The 23349-nt window shown below is 39.3% G+C and overlaps 1 protein-coding gene across 4 annotated transcripts in view; it reads left to right on the top strand.

Moving 5' to 3' along the window:
- The window catches only part of tmem269 (transmembrane protein 269), a 90175-nt gene that overhangs the window by 49509 nt on the left and 17317 nt on the right, over window positions 1-23349 (top strand). For all 4 annotated transcript variants that reach the window (XM_048561594.2, XM_048561592.2, XM_048561593.2 and 1 more), the window contains 2 exons: window positions 11032-11179; window positions 12559-12656. In XM_048561594.2, the coding sequence (XP_048417551.1) occupies window positions 11032-11179; window positions 12559-12656 (246 nt within the window). The remainder of the gene's footprint in view (window positions 1-11031; window positions 11180-12558; window positions 12657-23349) is intronic.

Raw genomic sequence — 23349 nt, 5'->3', positions numbered from 1 at the left:
TGTCAAGCTTGTTGAGTGTTACTGGATCTGCTGTCATCCATACCGGTGGAAATATCCCATCACACCCCTGACTTTGTGTTTTGTAGATAGTGGACAGATTCAGGGCAACTTGGAGGAGATTTACTTATTCTTCTAGTCACAGCCATAGCTAGTCTAGTTCAGTTTCTGGCCAATGGATGTGGTTAGTGGAGGATTCAGTGACTGTAATGCCCAAGAATGTCAAGAGGCAAAGTTTAGACCCATTCTTGTTGTAGATGGTCATCGCCTGGCATTTATGTGATGTGAAAGTTACTTTCCACTTGTTAACCCAAATATGTTTATTGTCCAGGTCTTGTTGCATTTGGGCATGAACTGCTTCAGTATCTGAGGTGTTGCAAATGGTGCTGAACAGAAGACCATAAGATTTTGGAGGAGAACTGGGTCATTCAGCCCATCAAGTCTGCACTGCTTTTGATAAGCACCTTCCAAGCCACCACCTCTGACACCAAGAAGGACTAAAGCAACAGTTGTTGGGAGCACCACCTCTTTCAACTTTCCCTTCAAGCCATACGCTATCCCACTTGGAACTACTTTATAGCTCCTGTGAAGGAACGACATTGAAATCCTAGAGATCCTTTCCTAGACATATCAGCGAGAGTGCTTCACCACACCACCACCTTAAAGGGCATTTAGGAATGGGCAATAAATTCTAGCCTAGCAAACAATACCCGTATCATATGAATGCATAAACAACGAAAATAAATCATTTCCCCATCTGTACAGCGCTCTAAGAAGGTGACATCTTTGCCAGCTTTGTCATCTTAACACTTGTTGTTTTAAACTTGTCACTTTTTGAACATGCTGTCTTGCTGGTCCTTGTAAATGTTACTCTTCCGCTAACTTATCCTGCTCCATTCCTACTGCTATAGCCTTGAATCCCTTCCTAAAATTTTAGGGTACAAAATCATCGTCCTAACTTGTTTGTGCCTCACAATAAACTCCTTAAGTTTGGTTTCCACCATGTCCACAGTCTTGAGGCTCCTGCTTCAATACATGCTTCACTTATGAGGCAGAATAAACATTTGTTACCAATGAGAGATCTCCCCTCCCACTCTAGCATTGGCAGAGCTGGTCATCACCTTGCCCATCCCTATATCATCATTATATCGCCACCTATATTCTAATTTCTTTTTAAACTCTGCGACCATTAATATGGTGGGGAGGTGATGATCTAGTATTATTATTGCCAGGCTGCTAATCCACAGACCCAGATAATGCTCTGGGGATCTGAGTTCAAATCCTGCCAACGCAGATGGTGGAATTTAAACTCAATAAATATCTGGAATTAAGAGTCTAATGATGACTGTGAATCCATTGTTGATTGTTGGAAAAACCCATCTGGTTCACTAATGTCCTTTAGGGAAGGAAACTACCATCCTTAACTGGCCTGGCCTACAGTGACTCTAAATCCACAGCAATGTGGTTGACTCTAGTGATGGGAGATAAGGAAATAACTGAAGAACTCAATAAGTACTTTGCGTCAGTCTTCACAGTAGAAGACATGAGTAATATCCCAACAATTAGGGAGAGTCAGGGGGCAGAGTTGAGTATGGTAGGCATTACAAAGGAGAAAGTGCTAGAAAAGCTAAAAGGTCTAAAAATTGTTAAATCTCCTGGCCCCGATGGGCTACATCGTAGAGCTCTGAGGGAGGTGGCTGAGAAAATAGCAGAGACTTTGGTTGTGATCTTTCAAAAGTCATTGGAGTCTGGGAAAGCCCCAGATGATTGGAAAATCGCTGTTGTAACCCCCTTGTTTAAGAAACGATCAAGACAAAAGATGGAAAATTATAGGTCGATTAGCCTAACCTCAGTAGTTGGTAAAATTCTAGAATCCATTGTCAGGGATGAGATTTCTAAATTCTTGGAATTGCAGGGTTGGATTAAAACAAGTCAGCATGAATTTAGTAAGGGGAGGTCGTGTCTGACAAACCTGTTAGAATTCTTTGAAGAGGTGACAAGTAGGTTAGACCGGGGAAACCCCAATGGATGTTATCTATATAGACTTCCAAAAGGCCTTTGATAAGGTGCTTCACGGGAGGCTGCTGAGTAAGGTGAGGGCCCATGGTGTTCAAAGTGAGCTACTAGCTTGCATTGAGGATTGGCTGTCTGACAGAAGGCAGAGAGTTGGGATAAAAGGCTCTTTTTCGGAATGGCACCCGGTGACGAGTGGTGTCCTGCTGTGTTCAGTGTTGTGGCCGCAGCTGTTCACTTTATATATTAATGATCTGGATGAAGGGACTGGGGGCATTCTGGCGAAGTTTGCCGATAATACAAAGATAGGTGGATAGGCAGGTAGTACTGAGGAGGTGGGGAGGCTGCAGAAAGTTGAGACAGTTTAGGAGAGTGGTCCAGGAAATGGCTGATGAAATTCAACGTGAGCAAATGTGAGGTCTTGCACTTTGGAAAAAAGAATACAGGCATGGACTATTTTCTAAACGGTGAGAAAATTCGTAATGCAGAAGTACAAAGGGATCTGGGAGTGTCGGTCCAGGATTCTCTAAAGGTTAACTTGCAGGTAGAGTCCATGATTAGGAAAGCGAGTGTAATGTTGTCGTTTATCTCAAGAGGGTTGGAATATAAAAGCAGCAATGTGCTTCTGAGACTTTATAAAGCTCTAGTTAGGTCCCATTTAGAATACTGTGTCCAATTTTGGGCCCCACACCTCAGGAAGAACATACTAGCCCTGGAGCGTGTCCAGCGGAGATTCACACGGATGATCCCTGGATTGGTAGGTTTAATGTACGATGAACGGTTGAGGATCCTGGGATTGCATTCATTAGAGTTTAGAAGGTTGAGGGGAGATCTAATAGAAACTTAGAAGATAATGTATGGCTTAGAATGGGTGAATGCTGGGAAGTTGTTTCCGTTAGGCGGGGAGACTAGGACCCGCGGGCACAGCCTTAGAATTAGAGGGGGCAAATTTAAAATGGAAATGAGGAAACATTTCTTCAGCCAGAGAGTGGTGGGCCTGTGGAATTCATTACCACGGAGCGCAATGGAGGCCGGGACATTTAATGTCTTCAAGGCAGAGATTGATAAATTCTTGATCTCAAAAGGAATTAAGCGCTATAGGGAGAGTGCAGGGAAGTGGAGTTGAAATGCCCATCAACCATGACTAAATGGCGGCGTGGACTCGATGGGCCGAATGGCCTTACTTCCACTCCTATGTCTTATGGACTCTGAACTGCCCTCTGGACAATTAGGGATGGACAATAAATGCTGCCTCGCTAGCGGTACCCTCATCCTGTGAATGAATAAAGAAAAAAAAATTTAATTTTCCATACCCTATCTCATTCCTACTACCACCAGTATCCTTTTAAAATGCCTTGCTTCAACATGGTTTAGCGGCGTAAGATAGGTTTTTTTAATCAACCTGCTCAGAGATACTATTACAAACTATTGACTTGAACCTGGTCCTCCTGGCTCATTGGTAGAGACACTATCACTGTGTAACAGGAGCCTCAATCCATTCTCCTTTATCAAGTTCATTCATTTTCAATTGAGTCATGATTTAAGTTGAGTGGTAGCTTATTCAACTCTCATTTTGGGTATTGTTGCATTAATGAACATCACTTTTTAGAAAGGATGTGAAGTCTTTTGAGATTATGCAGAAAAGACTTACAAGCATGTCTTTCGGGATAAGACTTTATTTATGTGGGTAGATTGGCAAGGATGAGGCTATTCCCTTTAGAGAAATGAAAATTGAGAATGATTTCATTGCAGTTAAGTGGCTGATGACCATATCTAAAGTAGGTACTCAAATAGGCAGGATATGACCAGTGGTGTCCCTGAAGGATTTGTATTAGGGCCTCAATTCTCATTTATTAATGGCTTGGGCAACAGAATAGAAAGTCATGTACCCAAGTTTGCTGATGACACCAAGTTGGGCAGCATTGTAAACAGTGATAGTATATCAATATGCTTTTGTAATTTTATGCTAAGTGCAAGGGCAGAACTGTATCAGGTGGAGTTCAATAGAAGCAAGAGTGAGGTTATTCATTTTGGATGCAAAAGGTATGTAGTTGAATACATTGGATGTAAAAAGAGACTTGGGCGTTCAGGTACACAGATCTTTAAAATGTCATGAACAGTACACAAAATAGTCAAGAAAGCTAATGAAATGCTGGCCTTTATAAATAGAATAAATATAATGTAGGTTTGTGAAAATAAAACCTGGATTCAGGATATGAGGAAATTTAATTTTCAAAAGGCATGACTTTTTCAAAAATAATAATACAAGGAGTTCAAAGGAAATGTATTTGTCACATCTAATACCCACACAGTGCAATGGCAAACTGAACATTCTCAGCCTTCATTCATACATAATAGGCCTGGATTCATGAAATAATGCCCATAGTCACTACAAGGAAATTCAAGGTTTTCGACTCCGTTTCTTCAGCTGAACCAATCAATAAGCATACAAATAACTTGAAGCAAGTAGCTTGACTGCATTGAACACGCATGTTCTGCTAATGTTGGATTTATTGAGATTAGACATGTTCTTAAAGTAGGGATGTCTTGAAAGTTGCAGATGCTGATATCTGCTTGTGTATGTCCAACGAATAATTTATCTTCTCCAACGTGCAAATTATTCATCTCATGGCCAATTGTAATCCTGGCATATCAAAGAGGCCAATGACGCAATTGACTTTTTAAAAATTATTGGGACAAATGTTTTAAGAAAGATGTTCTAAATTCCAGTGTTGTTAGTAAGTTATTATGGATTGTTCCTTGTGGTGTCTTGCAATGCTGATATTGATTTTGTTTTTTTAAAAATTAACATTATCAAGGTGTTAATTCATATCATGACATCCCTACTGAATTGTTTCCTCTGCACCTAATTTTGGTCCAGTATTTCAGAACAAATATCTGATAATAAAAATGATATCATAGCACTTTTCTGATCCAAAGTAGTATTTAAAAAGTTCCCCTTTGGCTATGTATCTTCATAACAAGTTTTTTATTTATTTGTTCATCTTAACTAGCTGATTGGTTTTACCACAATAATGAACTTCATTATTCCTATTAATGGACTGAACAGCAGTTCTTAAAATCATTAGAATTATACGGTACAGAAGAAGCCTTTTGGCCCATCAAGTCTGTACTGCTAAGATTATACAAATTGGACTCTTTTCTTTAGAATTTTGAACATTAAGGAGTCACAGGCCAGATTTCCTTCTATTAGGGGCTGTTGTGAATTTTAAATCAGTCCAGTGGTTTCATGATCACTACTACTGTTACAAGCTTTTCAGTTCCAAATTTAATTAAATGAATTGAAATTATAGTCACCAGCTTTGTTGTCAAAATCCAAACGCATGTCTGCGGAGGCCTAGTCCAGGTTTCTGGATTACTAGCCAATTTACATAAGCAGAGACTGCTGTACTTCAGTCATGTGTTTACCAAGCAATGCAACTAGTTAATTTTTGATGTGTTCCAAATGACTATAGTATTAAACTACAATTCCAGTTCAGTTTTCTATCACTTTGCTGGTATTTATTTTTATGTGGAGAAACAATTGCATTACATGTTAAGTGACCACCCATTAGATTTGTCACTTTCATTCTTTGTTTCTGGTGGCTGAATTGCTGCCCCATGTGCTGTTCTTTTTCTTGATCTTAATTTTTCCTGATAGAGCCTGATTTTTTTTTTCTCTTTTGTGTGGTGTTATCTGTGTACTTTTGCTACATTAACTAACTGCCACATATTTCTAAAGATGAGGCATAACATGAGAATAAAATCATAAGTGCAGTTTATGAAGAACTGCATGGCCACACAAGTACTTCTAATCGTTAAAATTTTAAAGGGGTCAATGTTTAGATTGCATTTTTATATGAAGTTTTGAAACCATATTCAAATCACAAGGTGATACCTACGGTAGGTAATTCAAATTCAACGTTCTTTTCATAATTGTGTACAAATTTGAGTTTGTGTCATCTAATTAGCTTAATGTCTCATGATACTTTTGCCGCTTAGGTGAATTGCAGTGAGGTTTTTCTCCACAGCCAATCGTTACTTTTTTTATATTTGGGAAGTATTTACTGAATTTAAAGGAAATATGATTTGAACAGATGCCATTCATATGAAGGATTTTTTAAGCTCTAATTTTTTGAGCGGGGCTCTCTGTACAATCTGATATAGCAGATATCTGTTGGCTTCTGTGTTGCTCTGATGTGCTGTTTTTTTTCAGATCGAAAAAGACTTGAACTTGGCTGGCTTTGGAAAACACGTGTGAAGTGCAGGGTGCAAAACACAATAGTAGGACTTGAACCTTAAGCCTTTCTCCCACGTAAAGCTTAGCATTTAGGTATTTAAAAAGCACGCACATTTGAAAGTTGGGTTATGTGGGAAAGCAGCATGATATCATTGTCTATTGGTTGGAATGGGCAACACAAGAGGGATCAAGAAAAGTCTTTAACCCGTTTCTTAGTATATGGTTCGTAAACTTGGGGAAATAGTTAAAATTTCAATGTGGTAAGTTGATTTATGAAAGAGAAAAGCACGTTTTAAACTCAATGTGAGTGGTTTAACCCTTGTTCCATTCATGTAACTAATTTCAAAAATATAATCAGATTATGTTTTTGTTTTATTTTAGAAAAATAAACACACGTATTTTTCTCAATCACTTACTAGTTAGTGATCATGAGAAAAGAGTTTGGCTCGCTTAATAAAGAACTTCCAGGCTCTCTCAACTTGCGAATGATCCTCCACTATCTTCTTCCTACTAATTCATTTTTAATTTTTTATTCACATAATTAGATTTATCATAGACTTTGTAATCCATGATGAGTGAAGGTGGGCATCATCAAATCCTACCTTACTGAAATGCTTAGGGATATAGATGTATTATAATTTAGAAGTGCCAATGTTTATTTGACTTTAGCAGAATAAAGCAATTATTACCAATAGAGAAAATCTATTTTAACACAACCTTAATTAGGTCTTGACTTACTCAAAATAAGTTTTTCTTACTTTTTTGAAATTTTTAGAACATGTCAAAAGTGAAAGTCATTTATCCATGTTGCAGCAGCAAGATCTGTTTAGCAGATCATTACATTGTAATTTGTGTTTTTACTTGAAGTAAATTATTCCACATGCACTGGTCAAAATTTTACAAAATGCCTTAGATCCTGGAAAGGTCCATACAGACTAAAAACTAGCCAATATAGCACCTCTATTCCAGAAAGGAAGGAGATAGAAAGTGTGAAACTACAGTCCAGTTAGCCTAACGTCTGTTGAACAGTCAGGATAAATGGTTCTTCTTTTTTAGTTTGGTATGTTACTGATAGAGTGTCACAGGAATTGGTGTTGGTTGTTAACTATTTACAATCTAATTAAAAATACACCTACGATTTAAAAGAAAATCTTTGATATAAATACAGAGACGAAATGAATATTTGCTGAATTTGCCAATGAGATCCAGATCGGTAGGAAAGTGAGTTGTTGAGCAGAAGTAGAGAGAAAAGAAAGGGACAGATAAGTTGAGTGAATGGGTAGAGATTTGGCAGATGGAGTATAAGATGAGCAAAAGGAAACTTTTCCACTTTGGCAGAAAGAATAGACAAGTAGAATAATATTTAAATCGAGAGTAATTGCAGAACTCAAGATGTACAGAGGGATCTGGGTATTCTAGTACATGAACCCAAAAGGTTAGTTTGCCTGTGGGTAAAGCAAGCAATTAAGAATGCAAATAGAGTGTTGGCATTCATTGTAGAATGCAAGAGTAGGGAAATTTTACTTAGGGTAATTGTACACGGCCTAGGTGAGACTAAATCTGCAATAAAAGGAAAAGTTTGGTATTCTTACATGAAAATCCATAATTGCCTTGGAAACAAGGTTTTAGAGTAGATTTGTAGCTCGGGTTGTAATGTTGTGGGTTGGCTCGCCGAGCAGGTTTGTTGCTCCGCAGACATTTCATTATCCTGCTAGGTAACATCTTCGTGGGTCGTGCTCTATCATTTGGCGTAGTTCTCCCATTTTCGTACCAGTTTGAGCATGCTTCGCCCGTAGGCCTCTAAGGGTAATGAGATATCTGTGGAATAATGTGCCTTGGAAGCAGTTCAGAGAAAGTTTCCATGACTCATTAAGCAATTAAGAGATTATTTTCAGGAAACATGGGACAGGCTGAGCTTATATCCATTGGAGTTTAGAAGATACAGGTGATTTTAGCGGAACACGTAAGAACCTGATAGGACATGTCACAGTGACATGTTGAAAAGATGCTTCCTATTGTCAGGGAAGCTAGAAGTAGGGGAATAAGAGATTTTTCTTTTAAGACAAAAATGCAATTTTTTCTGAGTTTAGATTTAGTGGTGTTCTTTCACCAGAAGGTAGAGGAGACTGGGCCATTGCATTTATTCAAGATGAAGTGAGATATATCTGTTTATTGACCAATGAGGTGAGAATAATGAAGAGCAGACAAGAAATTGTGCGGTTGAGATGGGCCGCTGCTCCTAAATCCTATGTACTTATGCTGCACTAATTGCCTGAAGCAGAACACAGTTGCTTGGAGTCTTGATTCCAAAGTGGCAAGGCTTATAATGCTTGATTTAGAAAATAAAATTTATCTAAGCTCAAATAAGAAAACGTTAATAATGTAGTGATTTTTTAGTTAAAACACACAATGTTTTAATCTTTAAAACAAATACTAATGTTTCAATTATAGTGTATTTACCTGATTTCTTGAAACCTCTGGCAGTACATGCCATGCAGCAATACATGGCATATAAAAGATGGTGATTCATCCATCAGTTGATGGAAACTAGAAGGTGAGACATGCATTTTGCAAAATTTTACTGCTTAATTGGAATTAATAAAAATAAATTTGACCTAGGAACCAGATATTGGAGAAAAACTAAACATGAAACATTAAGTTGTTTGGAGCCGGGAGTTTTTCTTTTTATAAGTTGTGCTAAACAATGATAAATACAACATGAGGAGAAGATTTCAGAATTGTTTATAATTTTCAATATAAAATACATTTAATTAGGACTCTACAGATGTTATTGAGATGAAAATGGAATGGAAGAAGGTTAAACATCTGAATTGCAGTAAATGAAGAATAACCCTAATGATTGTAAATTAGTGCAGTAATTCCTGAAGTTTTTGAGATGTCCTTGTTCTGCTTAGAATTTGAGCCCTGAATATTTTTTTGCTGTGCTCTGTAATATTTGCTATTTTAGCTCATTAAGCACCTTAATTATTGGAAGAGTCTGGCTATATTATTCCCACCTATAACTAAAACTTAATTTTCAAAAGGCATGACTTTTTCAAAAATAATAATACAAGGAGTTCAAAGGAAATGTATTTATCACATCTAATACCCACACAGTGCAATGGCAAACTGAACATTCTCAGCCTTCATTCGTACATAATAGGCCTGGATTCATGAATTAATGCCCATAGTCACTACAAAAAAATTCAAGGTTTTCGACTCCGTTTCTTCAGCTGAACCAATCAATAAGCATACAAATAACTTGAAGCAAATAGCTTGACTGCATTGAACACGCATGTTCTGCTAATGTTGGATTTATTGAGATTAGACATGTTCTTAAAGTAGGGATGTCTTGAAAGTTGCAGATGCTGATATCTGCTTGTGTATGTCCAACGAATAATTTATCTTCTCCAACGTGCAAATTATTCATCTCATGGCCAATTGTAATCCTGGCATATCAAAGAGGCCAATGTCGCAATCGACTTTTTAAAAATTATTGGGACAAATGTTTTAAGAAAGATGTTCTAAATTCCAGTGTTGTTAGTAAGTTATTATGGATTGTTCCTTGTGGTGTCTTGCAATGCTGATATTGATTTTGTTTTTTTAAAAATTAACATTATCAAAGTGTTAATTCATATCATGACATCCCTACTGAATTGTTTCCTCTGCACCCAATCTTGGTCCAGTGTTTCAGAACAAATATCTGATAATAAAAATGATATCATAGCACTTTTCTGATCCAAAGTAGTATTTAAAAAGTTCCCCTTTGGCTATGTATCTTCATAACAAGTTTTTTATTTATTTGTTCATCTTAACTAGCTGATTGGTTTTACCACAATAATTAACTTCATTATTGCTATTAATGGACTGAACAGCAGTTCTTAGAATCATTAGAATTATACGGTACAGAAGAAGCCCTTTGGCCCATCAAGTCTGTACTGCTAAAAATGTACCACTACCTAGATTGGTCACACTTTTTCACACTAGACCAGTAGCCTTGAATGTTATGACACTTAGTGCTCACCCAAATACTTTTAAAGGTTGTGAAGATTCCCACCTCAACTACATTCCAAGTAGTGCAATGTGGAACATACCACCTTCTGAGTGAAAAGGCTTTTCCTCAAATCCCCTCTAAACCTCCTGCCTTCTACTTTAAAACTATTCCCCCTTGTTATTGACCCTTCAGCTAAAAAGGAAAAGCTCCTTTCTATTCATCCTGTCCAGACACCACTGCCAGGCCCTTCTCAACTTCTCTACTCCAGAGAAAACAACTTGAGCTTATCCAGCCTCTCTTCGTAGCTAAAATATTCCATCCTGGACAACATCCTTGTGATTTTCTGAAGAAGGATCTAGGCCCGAAATGTCAGCTTCTCTGCTCCTCAGATGCTGCTTGGCCTGCTGTGTTCATCTACCTCCATACCTTATCATCTAACATCCTCGTGAATCTCCTTTTGCAATCACTGCAGTCACATCCTTGTTATACTGTGGTGACCAGAATGCACACAGTACTCCAGCTGTGGCCTAATCAAAGGTATATACAGCTCCAATATGACTTCTCTGCTCTAAGGAAGTGAGGAATATCTACATTGATCCAAAATCCAGAAATGCATTGTTTGCTAATACTGTTTCAGATACATCAAGTTACACTCTGCCTGAGCAAACCTGTACTTTTTCTTATCTAAGAAAATTCCAGCAGTGTCGTATTTTGCTCATGTTTCTTCTGGATGTTGCTGTTAAAATTAACAGTGTAATTATCTAATTGACTCTATTTTTGGTTTTAGGTATTTTCCAGTATGCTAAGAAGTTGTTTCTTAGTGAGCAGGTAGGCCGGATCCACCTTCAAGAACTGGCACGTCAGAATGTTGCTAATGCGCTATCTCTTACAAACCTCGTGATGGGACTGTCTTCAATTCTGTGTAGCTTAAATGAGTAAGTACTTCAAACTGAAAAACCAAAGGACGTGGCAAGGAACAAAAGGTTAACAGCAATTAACATAGGACAAAGCAGAAGGGTTCTGCAGGAGACTTATTGTGAATAATCCTGGGAATGTAGGATTTGTCATACGAGAAGCACTTGAGGACTCTGAGTCTGTACTCAGTGGAATTTAAAAGGATGAGGGGATATGTTACTGAAACTTAGTTTACAGAGAGGCCTGGATAGAGTGAATATGAAGATGTCTCCACTAGTAGGAGAAGCTAGGACCCAAGACACAGCCTCAGAGTGAAGGGATGATATTTTAGAACTAAAATAAGGAGGAATTTCTTCAGCATGGTGAATCTGTGGAACTCATTGCCAGTGGAGCAAGTGGAAGCTAAATCATTGAGATAATTTAAAACAGAGATAGGTTCTTGATTGGTAAGGGGAGCAAAGCTTATGGGGTTATGGGCGAAGGCCTTACAAATTTGAATTCTTTGAGGAAGTGACAAAAAGGATCAGAGAGGGTAGTACAGTAGATGTTATCTGTATGGACTTTATAAAGGAATTTCTCAAGATCCCATATGGTAGATTGGTCAAAAAAGTAAAAGCTGTTTGGATACAGGATAATGTGTCCATTTGGATCCAAAGTTGGCTTAATAACAGGAAACAAAGGGAATGATTGATGGCTGCCCTTGTAAATGGAAAGCTGTTTCACATGGTGTACCACAGGTCTCAGTGTTGGGACCCCAGCTGTGTGTTTTATACACTAATGGTTCAGACTTTAGGGTGACACAGGGTCGCTCAGTGGTTAGCACTGCTGCCTCATTGCGCCAAGGGCCTGGGTTTAATTCCGCCCTCGTCGGGCAACTGTCGGTATGGAGTTTGCACAATCTCCCTGTGTCTGTGTGGGTTTCCTCCAGGTGTTCCAGTTTCAGTTCTGGTCACCACATTACAGGAAGGACATAATTGCTCTGGAGAGAATGCGGAGACTATTTACTAGAATGTTGCCAGGACTGGAGTAAATAGCAGCAAATAGGGACTAATAATACAGGTGTGGAAAAAAGTTAGTCCATCAGACTGCTCCCCCAAATGACATTCACTAACCTGTCACAGTTTGTGAATTGAATTTAAATTGAGTAGAAAAGAGCAACTGCCATAAGAAGTGGGGCCGGGGGTGGGGGGTGGGGGGGTGGTGTGGATTGCCCATTCTGTTTAGTCTGATCACTAATAAAATATTAATGTAAAGACAATAATATATTGTTCATTAAAATTGTTCGACACCCTCAAAAGATTCTTTGAACTTTAGACATGTTTTTGTATTAACGATGATATTATCATAAGCTACTTTAATAGCAGTATTTTATTTAATAATTTCTCTAATTATTCTATAGGCACTACTACTGTGCTTGCTGGTTTCTCTATTTTGGGTTTCTGCTTGACCTGGCTGATGGAGCTGTTGCAAGACAACTTAATGCATGCTCTGTTCTTGGTAAGTTCAGACTTCAATAGACTTGCAGACATTTCAGTTACAAAACCTCCATAAAAACTTGGGTGCCTTACATTGTAATAATTTTGGAGGAAAAGCTTACCTTAGACCAAGTTGAAGAGTTAAGCATTATTTCTGCTCATTAATAATATCTTATTTTTAGTAGTTAAGTTACCTTTTTAAAATGGTGTTCTTCTACCTTGTCTGATACTACCAGCAAGCTTTCAAGCAAAAGGAAACATAAATGGCAGATGAGGCATCTACAGTTTTGACAATAAAGCTAAAAATGGCCTTTCAATACTCAAGAAAAATGTCTAAATACAGAAAATATGAGAAATTCTCATACCAAATTCATTTCCCTTCCTTTGAATCACAACCAATTATCACTTCTTTAAAATCATTTGTAGACACCCTACTATATAGCAAAAAGCATTGCAGAATACATATACTAATAGAAATTAGCTGAAAGTTATTTCCATAATTTGATTTGACATTCTTTTAAGCCTACCAATTAATGTCTTAATTTATAACTCTTTATAATAGCTCAGTGGTTAGCACTGCTGCCTCATAGGGCCATTGACCTGGGTTTAATTCCACCCTTAGGCAACTGCTTGTGTGGAGTTTGCACATTCTCCCCATGCCTGTGTATGTTTCCTCCGGCTGCTCCAGTTTCCTCCCACAATCCAAAGATGTGCAAGCTAGGTGGATTGGTCATGCTAAATGGCCCGTAGTGTCTGGAGTTGGGTCTGGTTGGGATGCTCTGAAGGTTGGTGTGGACGTGCTGGGCTGAAGGGCTGTTTCCATACTGTAGGGATTCTATGATTTTACAATTAGTTCTCACAGTTAATGATAATGACTGGGAAATTCCTTGAAGCTGTTTTCACTACATAACTTGGTCAGACATGCAATGCAAGTTCCATTTGCATGCTTCCAGCACAGATGTCAAGGCCAAAAAAAAGACAAAAATTAGGCGTACTTAAAATTAAGTTTGATGCTCAAACATGTTTCAGTGGGGCTCATTTTAAACACCAAAGACATGAGTTCATGTCAGGTGGGATGTAAAATTTTAAGATCTCTAAACCTTGTCACAACTTCTAATTTTAAAGATACTATGGTGAGTTTTGTAAGTGGGGATTAACTCCATTCTAACTCAGACAGTGGTCATCCATATCTCACAGACAAAAGGGAATGGAATGAATTTAAATTGATTTTGTTTCTCTTCTCCTAAGCCTGAGATTGTGACATGTTGTTTGCTTTACTCCTATCCCTTATTGAGGATGTTCCCCAAACCCTGGTCTTTGGATTCTAATTTTCTAATATAAACCCATTTCGTAAACCTGACAATAAAATGAAAAGACATAACAAGGTGTAGAGCTGGATGAACACAGCAGGCCAAGCAGCATCAGAGGAGCAGGAAAGCTGACATTTTTTGGCCTAGACCCTTCCTGAAGGGTCTGCAATTCCTACTATCAATAAAACATAAAGTAGGATTTATTCACAAAGCCAAACATTCAATTTATTCACTACTTCACTTACACCAATAAAGCACTCAGAAAATGATGGAGGACGAGAGAGAAGATGGGTTATAAATTAAAAGTTTTTGGAAATTCAGAGCTGCTAAAAATCAGTTCATGTGAGCAGCCTGTGTGCAATAACATTTCCTCAGTTAGCAGAGTTCACTCATTTTCCTTCTTGCAGGCGAAGTGTAAGCTTCTTTCCAGTCCACAACATGGGGGTCTGAGACAGGATGCTACTCAACCAGAATGCTTCCATGACATGTGGAGGTCAAACAGCAAGGAATGTAGAAATCCTGAGTTATACAATTAAGTATACAACAAGCTTAGAGCATGGAAACAAATCCCACAGTCCAACTCATCCATGCCAACCAGGTATCCTAAATAAACCTAGTCCTATTTGCCGGTATTTTGACAGAGACAGGTATTTCAGGTGCTAAAGACCCATCTTGATGTGCTAATTGCAAGAGTGGTGAGCTAATTGTTCCCCCACTAGAGTTTCTATTGTGAGACAAGAATGTAACTTTTGAATACATTCATGAGGTGTGGGTGTTGCTAGCTATGCCAGTGTGCATTGCCCAACCAGTTAACTTGGCCTCATTATTGTGGATTTGGAAGCTAGACCAGTTAAGGATGGTGGCTGTTCTTCCCTAAAGGACATTAATGAATCAGATAACACACTGTGGAGCTGGGGCAACACAGCAGGTGGAATTATGAGGTGCTACTCCTCCACTCACAAACTGAAGGAGCAGCAGCTCATATTCTGCCTTGGCAGCCTACAGCCCAATGGCCTAAGTAGATTTTTCCAGTTTCAAAATCTCCCCTGCCACAGCCTCATCCCATTACCAACCCTCCCTCTTATTCCCTCCTCCTAGACCTGACACAACCTATCCATCTTCTCTCCCACCCAACCGCCCCTCCCAACTCACTGACCAATCACCATCACTCCCAATCTGCACACACTTATCACCACCCCACCTACCTTCCCCAACCCCACCCCTCCTCTCTATTTCTGAGCTTGCTTCCCCCTCTCCATTTCTGAAGAAGGGTCCTGACCTGAAACGTCAATTTTCCTGCTCCTCTGATGTTGCCTGGCCTGCTGTGTTCCTCCAGCTCTACACTGTTAGCTCTAACTCCGTGCATCTGCAGTTCTTACTATCTCTTAATGAATGAGATAACTTTTTGCAGCAATTGACAGTGATTACATGGTTTCTATTAGGCTCGTTTTTAGCTTTAATTTCAGATTTTATCAAAGTCAACTTCCACAATTTGCCTAAGTGGGATTTGAACCAATGTCCTCAAAACCTTAGTATGGGTTACTGGATTAATAGTGCATTACCATATCACCACCTCACCCAGCATTACTTCTCATCTTGGAATAATGTGCCTTGATGTTTTTCTTTGTCCAGAACTGGCTGGAAGTAAGCAGCTCATCTCCAAGTCCTTTGTCAGCTTTTGTTGGTATGTCAATTCAATGTAGACGGTTCAGAAGCTTCTGAAAATACAATTGTGGGATCAGCCAAGTCCATGTTATAATTCCAGCAAGATTTTCCATTTTTAAAAGCAAAACAATTTAAACACAGATATATAGAAGAATGCTTTTCTTTGGGATTTCTCGTCATGCCCTCTGGCTGTGACATTATTTTGAGGCTACTTGCTTCAGATTTAAAAACCGAAAGAACTGTGGATGCTGCAAATCAGAGACAAAACTGGAAATTGCTGAAAAAGCTCAGCTGGTCTGGCAGCATCCTAAGGAAGGGTTACTGAACCCAAAATTCTAGTTCTGACTTCTCTCCACAGATGCTGCCAAGCTTTTCCAGCAATTTCTATTTTTGTCTCTATTTCAGGTTTAACCTGTCTATAAGCCTTTTCAGAGCATTGCTGTGACAGTGAAAGTAAAGTCAACAACTTCATGGGCAAAAATTGTATTTTGTGACACTGTTTCCTACAGTTTTAAAAACTGACAGCAGCTTCCAACAGGATTCTAGCACTTCAATATTCAGCCAGTAGCCAGCAGTAGAGAAGGCTGTTTCGTCAGTTTATCTCAATAGACTGCACACCTCCACTTCAACAAAATTGTATAACTCACTCAGTTCACACACTCATATTGAGAATTATGTTTTCTGCATCAACATCAAGGTTTCTGTGTTTGCAAAATATGAGCCAGATAATTGGCCACAATAATGTCCTCTTCTTTCGGATTCTCTTCAGTCACAATTGCTTCTGACATTTCCTGGCTTCCACTATAGAAATCCGAAAGTAACTGCTAGAACTTCTTCACAGAATTGAAATATCTCAAAACTGTGGGAAAACATTTTATTGCATCATTGTTTCAGGGACCAGTTTTGGAAGGAAATGAAACACTCGCTTGTTTTAATGTTGGTAGCAACAGCAGTTGGATGAAATCAAGGATGACATCTGTTAAGCTAGATGATTCCTCAGATCACTGAGAAACCCAATTTTTGATCCACATATTTTTCCACGGAGGTGGCCTTGTTTCAAGGGCAAATGGAATTCACATCCCTGAATTGACTCCCTTTACCATTGCACCTCATAGTCAAGTCGTTATGCCTCAATATGATTGTTGCCTGGATGGATCAGAGATGCTGTGCTAAACGGTCAGCAACTTTCACCTCCTTGTTGGTGGTGTCAATGCCTCAGTGCTTTAGAATGACTTTGTGTATTCTTTTACCGTTTTCCTATAGCTGCCCTTTGAGCATTGGTCAACTGAGAGGTGGGAGAAGAGGACCGACAGAGGCAATGTGGTTTTCTGAATGCAATAGCCAGTCAATTGGGTTCATTTTTGTAATGTGGTTTGTTCTGGGCACTATGCTTCAGGATGTAAAGGCATTATAGACTGTGCAGCAAAGATTCACCAGGATGATTCCAGGGATGAGGAACATCAGTAATGTGGCTAGATTGGAGAAGTTAGAGCTGTACTTCTTAGCGAAGAATGAGGAAATGGTCAAATGAGGAAAATTGCTTATTAGGAATGCACTTCCTGAGGATGTGGTAGAAGCAAGTTCAGTCAAGGCTTTGAAAAGAGCATTGGATAATAAGATGAGGACAGAAAATTTGCACGCCTACAGGAAAAAGGGCAGGAGGCTCGGAATAGGAGTCGCTCTTACATAGCTAGAGAATACTTTATTTTAATTAATTCATAGGAAGTGCACATTGCTGAGTGGACAAGCATTTATAGTATATTCCTAATTACTCTTGAGAAAATGGTGGTGAGCTGCTACAGTCCATTTACTGTTTTTAGATCCCAGTGATGTTGGAGAGAGATTCCAGGATTTTAAGTCAGTGACATTGAAGCAACAGGAACATATTTCCAAGTTAGGATGGTGAGTCACTTGGAGGGAAACATGCAGGTGATGGTGCTTCTGCTGCCCTTGTCCTTCTATGGTGTAGTTGTGATGGTTTTCAGGCTTTAAAGAACCTTGATGAATTTCTACAGTGCACCTTGTAAATTGTATATACTGCTGTTACTAAACAGTATGAAAGGAAAGTGTGAATGTTTGTGGATTTGTGCCAATCAGGCTTTGTTTATTTTCTCCCTGAATGATGTCAAGTTTCTTGAAAGTTGTTGGAGCTGCATTGATCCAGACAGGTAGGGAGTATTCCATCACACTCTTAACTTGCTTTGAACATACCAGACAGGCTTTGAAGAGGGAAAGCAAGTTATTTGCTGCAGGATTCCTTGCCCCTAACCTGCTCTTGAAACCACAGTATTTATATTTGTGCCTAGGCTAATTCAGAGTCTGGTTGATGGTAACCCCAGATGTTGATAGTAGGGAAATTCAATGAAGGTAATGCCATTGAATATCAAGGGACATGGTTAGACTCTCCTTGATGATCAATGCCTAGCACTTCTCAGGCACAAATACTATTTGCCACCTCTCAGCCCAAGCCTGGATATTTTCCAGGTCTTGGTGCACAAGGACCCAGGCTGCTTTCATATCTGAGGAATCGTGAATGACCCTGTATAGTGTGAGTGAATCCCTCCCCTTCTGAACTTATGATGGATGTAAGGTCATTGATGAAAAAAACAGAGATAGTTGCTGCTAGGACATTACCCTGAATGGCTCTTATAGTGCATTGATATATCCCTATCTCAGGGCCAGGAGTCCTGAGTCCAAGATCCACCTGCTGCAGATAATGCGTAATGACATCTCTGAATAGATTGATTGGGTGGGGGAGTGGTGGTGGTGAAACCTACCCTACAGAGAGATGCTGGAACTGTCATTACTGGTCTCACAATAACCACAACGTTTCCTTCATTTTTTTTATAACACAGAATCCCTACAGTGTGGAAATAGGCACTTTAGCCCAACAAGTCCACACCAACCCTTGGAGCATCCCACCCAGACCCTTCCCCTTATAACCCACCCATGCTATGCATCCCTGAACACTGCAGGCACTTTAGCATGGCCAATCCACCTAACTAGCACATCTTTGGACTGTGGGAGGAAACCGGAGTACCCAGAGGAAATCCACGCAGACACGGAGAGAATGTGCAAACTCCACACAGACTGTCACCCAAGGGTGGGATTGAACCCAGGTCCCTGGAGCTGTGAGGCAGCAGTGCTAACCACTGAGCTAACTTCCTTTAAAATTTAGCATCCCATTAGCTTTTTTATAAGGCAGTATCTACATGAGATGCTACTTTAATGTCTTGTAAATCTATACTTAAATCTCACTGTTCCACATCTCCATTAAGTTTGTTTTTCAGTCCATCTGCACATGGTCATCAAGCATCTCATCCTATTATTAATACTGGTGAGCAGCAGCCCCAGATTTTTCATACAGACAATTTAGTTAGAGTAGTGTACACAGTAGGTGAAGCACACTGTGTGTATAAGCCCTGTTGAGTAAGGAGAAAGCAGCTGGTGGAGGGTCTCTTGTGTCCATCATTAGTTAATGATGGCAAGGAACCTGTTGTTCCTAAGAACATAGGAATATCGATATATGACAAACCATAGTCCATCCTGTAACAGTGCAGTAGTTATATAATGCATATAATTAGTTTATTGCTTAATCACAGTAGCCAATCTCTATTAATTAGTTTCCAAAAAATAAAGATATGAGATGAGGAAACAAATTTCTAGCAGCAGAGATTAGGGAACTATAGGTCTACAATCAACAGACATGCTACAGTTACTCCGGGCTGGATTTTCATCCCCAACTAGGGATAGGATTAGGAGTTGGAGGGTACTAAAGCTAGCCCCATTAGACTGTGTGCTAGCTGTCTGGCTTTAAACCTCCTTAGGACATTTCTTTTGCCAACTCAAGATACTGGACCAGACACAGTAGCTAACCAACCAACTTCAATAAGAGACTTTGGCTTCGCTGTTCCCACAAGTGGCAGGTCCAGTTTTATGCCTGGAAATTCAGAGTCATGCCCTAGGATTCTTTTACTTGGGTGTGGGTGGGAGGGGGTTGTGTTTAAGGAGGATTTAAGGAGCACCCAGGATCAAAGATTACCATGGACGAGGAACAGGCAATAAGCAAAAATGACCCTTTCCATGGCCCACTGCCTAGACCAAGCCAGGCCAGGTCCAGGAGGAGATCTTCTGACTTGCCAGCATAGGACTTCTACCTCCATGGTAAGGTCCTAGGGAACGTTGCCAAACAAAGACCTTGAGGTGCAGGATTATAGTCCCTTGAAAGCAGAGTCACAGGTAGATAGAATAGTGAAGAAGCATTTGGTACACTTGCCTTTATTGGTAAGTGCATGGAGTATAGGAGTTGGGAAGTCATGTAGCAGCTGTCCAGGATATCAGTTAGCTACATTTGGAATACTGCATTCGATTCTGGTCTCCTTGCATTAGTAAAGGTGTAGTGAAGATTTCCAAGAACATTGCCAGGGTTAGAGGATTTGAGCCATAGGGAGAGGCTGAATAGGCTGGGGATACTTCCCCTGGTGTATCAGAGGGTGAGGGGTGACCTAATTGCAGTTTATAAAATCATGAGGAGCATGGATAGGGACCTAAGGGGCAACTTTCGCACTCAGGGGGTGGTGCATGAATGGAATGAGACGTGAGAGGAGACTGTGGAGGCCAGTACAATTTAAACGTCATCTGGATGGTACAAGAATGGGAAACGTTTAGGAGGAATATAAGCCAAATGCTGGCAAATGGGACGTAATTAATTTAGGATATTAGGTCAGCATGGATGAATTGGACCGAAGGGTCTGTTTCCATGCTGTACACCTCTATAACTAAATATAAAAATATGAAATTTGCTGCATGAGTGTGCAAATAACAAATTCATTCCAATATCAATGTGATTTTATTGAGAGAGAAATGTTAGTAATTAAATGAGTTTAAGTATGTTAAAGGCACGAAAGGATCTAAGAGTACATATTAACAAATTATTTAAAATAGCACCATATCAGCACATCCTTAAAAATACCAGTAAAGCTCTAGGATTCATTCCTAAAGGGAAAAAATCAAATGCAGGGAAGCTGTGCTCAACAGTAACCTTAATTATGATTCACATCCTTTGTGCATTAGGGAGGAAAGGACTGTGATAAAACTGGATAAAGGGCAAAAAGGAGGTGTATAAACTATCAGAAAGGAATGACCAGGCTCAGACTCATTACTCTAGAAAAGAGAAGCATGAGTGGTGTTCTTATAGAAGAATTTAACATTATGACTGCGTCCAATGAGGTAGACAGAGGTTTTCATCGATGAGTTATTCCAAAATTCAGGGCCATAACTATAAAATAGTCAATAATAATTTCATCAAGAACAGTCCAAAGATCATAAATCAAAGAATCCCTACTGTGTGGAAACAAGCCCTTTGGGCCCACAAGTCCATACTGACCCTCAGATCCTCCCACCCAGACCCATCCCTAAACACTGTGGTAATTTAGCATGGCTAATCCACCTAGCCTGCACGTCTTTGGACTGTGGGAGGAAACCAGAGCATGCAGAGGAAACCCAAGCAGACACAGGGAGAACATGCAAACCCCACACACAGTCACCAGAGGGTAGAAGCGAACCTGGGTTAATTGTGCAGGTCAGTTGGATAGGCTGTGCTAATTTGTCACAGAGTGTCCAGGGATGTACAAGCTGGGGGGGATTAGCCATGGGAAATAGGGGGTTACAGGAAAAGGGTAGCGGTTGGGTCTGGGTGGAATGCTCTTCGGAGAGTTGGTACAGACTCAGTGGGTCAAATGGTCTCTATCTGTGCTGTAGGGCTTTTTATGGTTCAAAATCATGATGAGTTTTTTTTACTCCTAATGATGAGAATAGGTGCAGTAGTGTAAGTGACCAACATAAATTCATTTAAAAGAAACAAATAGAAGGATATCTTGCTGGATAAATTGATATTAATGTAGGAAGAGATTTACATGTTGCATAAGCACAGGCATAGCATGTCATGCAGTCCAATGGCTCTATGTTGTGAAGATTTATGGTCCACGTATGTATGTGATTTTTAAAACATTACGGGAACCCATAAAAACACATATTGAATTTTTTATGCAAAGGACATTTTTGCTAAGGAAAAAGTGCTGGGTACAGCTGCAACAATGTTGCACTTACAGGGAGCTTTGGAGGAGCCTGGGAACCCTCAAGAGAATGATCACATGGTCCAACGAGAGAGTGTGATGAGACTTCAATTTTTGAACTCTGACTGGTACTTTGAGATTTGTCAAAGAGGCAACAGCCCATTGCTCTTTCTTTTTACTTTGCTGAGAGAAGTTGCAAAGTGTTTGAGCTGACAGCATACTAAATGTAAACTTGAACACCCCAAGTTCCTGAAGATGATTTTCCATTTGAAGCAAGGGGAATTCAGTCAATGACAAGTTCCAGAATGACTTCCCTCCCTTTAGTGGCAGCAGCTTGTGTATACAGAATCTCTTTTGAATCAGGACACCATTTAGGGCAAACCATGACTTGACTCTCTATCATGAATATATTCATTACTTGGGACCTAACGTGGTTTAATGAAAGGACTGCAGACTATTTTTCACCCAATGCTGTGTATGTACTGTTTAAAAAAAACTGTAGGAATGTATGTTTGCATAATCCAAATTATTGCTGTGAGTTGCATATTTTTGTTCATGTAAATTTTTTTTGGTATAAGATTAGTTATTTATTGTTGACCAAAGAAACTGGCTGACTTGTTTTTAAGTAGTGAATCTGACAGACCAAGCTGTGTATAATTGGTCATATCACCAGCCAGGTTAAATATAAAACTTCTTGTGACCAATGGAGGGGTGGTACTAGCAAAGGAAATAATGCATCCCTCCAAGCTCTGCCATAATAGCTGTAATGTAAAAACAATGATGTCCCTTATCTATAGTGCCTGGGTAACTTCTGCTACATTTTATCTGAGAAATTGCTCTTCTGCTCCTTTCTGATCCCTAGGTACCTTGGCAGTATTCTTAGCGTGTCTTGGAAGATCTGCATTTCGTCCAATGTTTCCCTCAATTTTCCAAATGCTTTGTATCCATCTCATACAATTGTTTTGACTTAAATGTTGTACAGTTAATGTGAAAAGTATGAAAAATTTACTTTGCAGCTTTTTATATTTTCTTTATACGTCAAAAAAAGACTTGACTCCCCTCTCTTACATACTGAATAAAGAAAATGTTTGCAACAGCTTTGTAAACTACGTGCCTCAGTTGTCATGCCATCACACAATCTTACTTTCAATGATCTTATTTTATTTGGTTTTTGCATTATTAAAACTCCTTTTTAATTTTGTTATCTATCACTTGTTTCGTCATATTCAATTTATAATTTTTCTGTACCTTTTGCTGCCTGTTTCACAATGCAGGCAAATCTTTTGGCATTGAATGCACCCAAGACAAATGCATTTTCTGGTTTTAAACATATTTTATTCTTAGAGTTGCTTGGTAGTCCTGTTCTATAAAGGCGGCTTCTGTTGGTGCATTGCAGATAAATGGAATTGTTAGTGGATCTGCCCACCATAAACTACGTGTGGAATATTTTTTAAAAAGCATAAAATGGAGGCATTGCATTCTGCCTTAGTGCTTGGTTCCCCAAGGGATATCTACATACCAACTTTCATAGCAGGGACTGTAATGCCAATCTGAATTCTCATCAACAGGCACAATGAACTTGTTGCCACATATTTGTGGACTGCACGGATCGATAGTGCACCAGCACAAGTTCCTTCAGTCAGCTAATGGATCATGAAAACATTTA

The sequence above is a fragment of the Stegostoma tigrinum genome, chromosome 28, assembly GCF_030684315.1.
Source record: "Stegostoma tigrinum isolate sSteTig4 chromosome 28, sSteTig4.hap1, whole genome shotgun sequence".
Classification (NCBI taxonomy): Eukaryota; Metazoa; Chordata; class Chondrichthyes; order Orectolobiformes; family Stegostomatidae; genus Stegostoma; species Stegostoma tigrinum.
The sequence above is the reverse complement of the archived record's forward strand: the minus strand, read 5'-3'. Positions and strand labels throughout refer to the sequence as shown.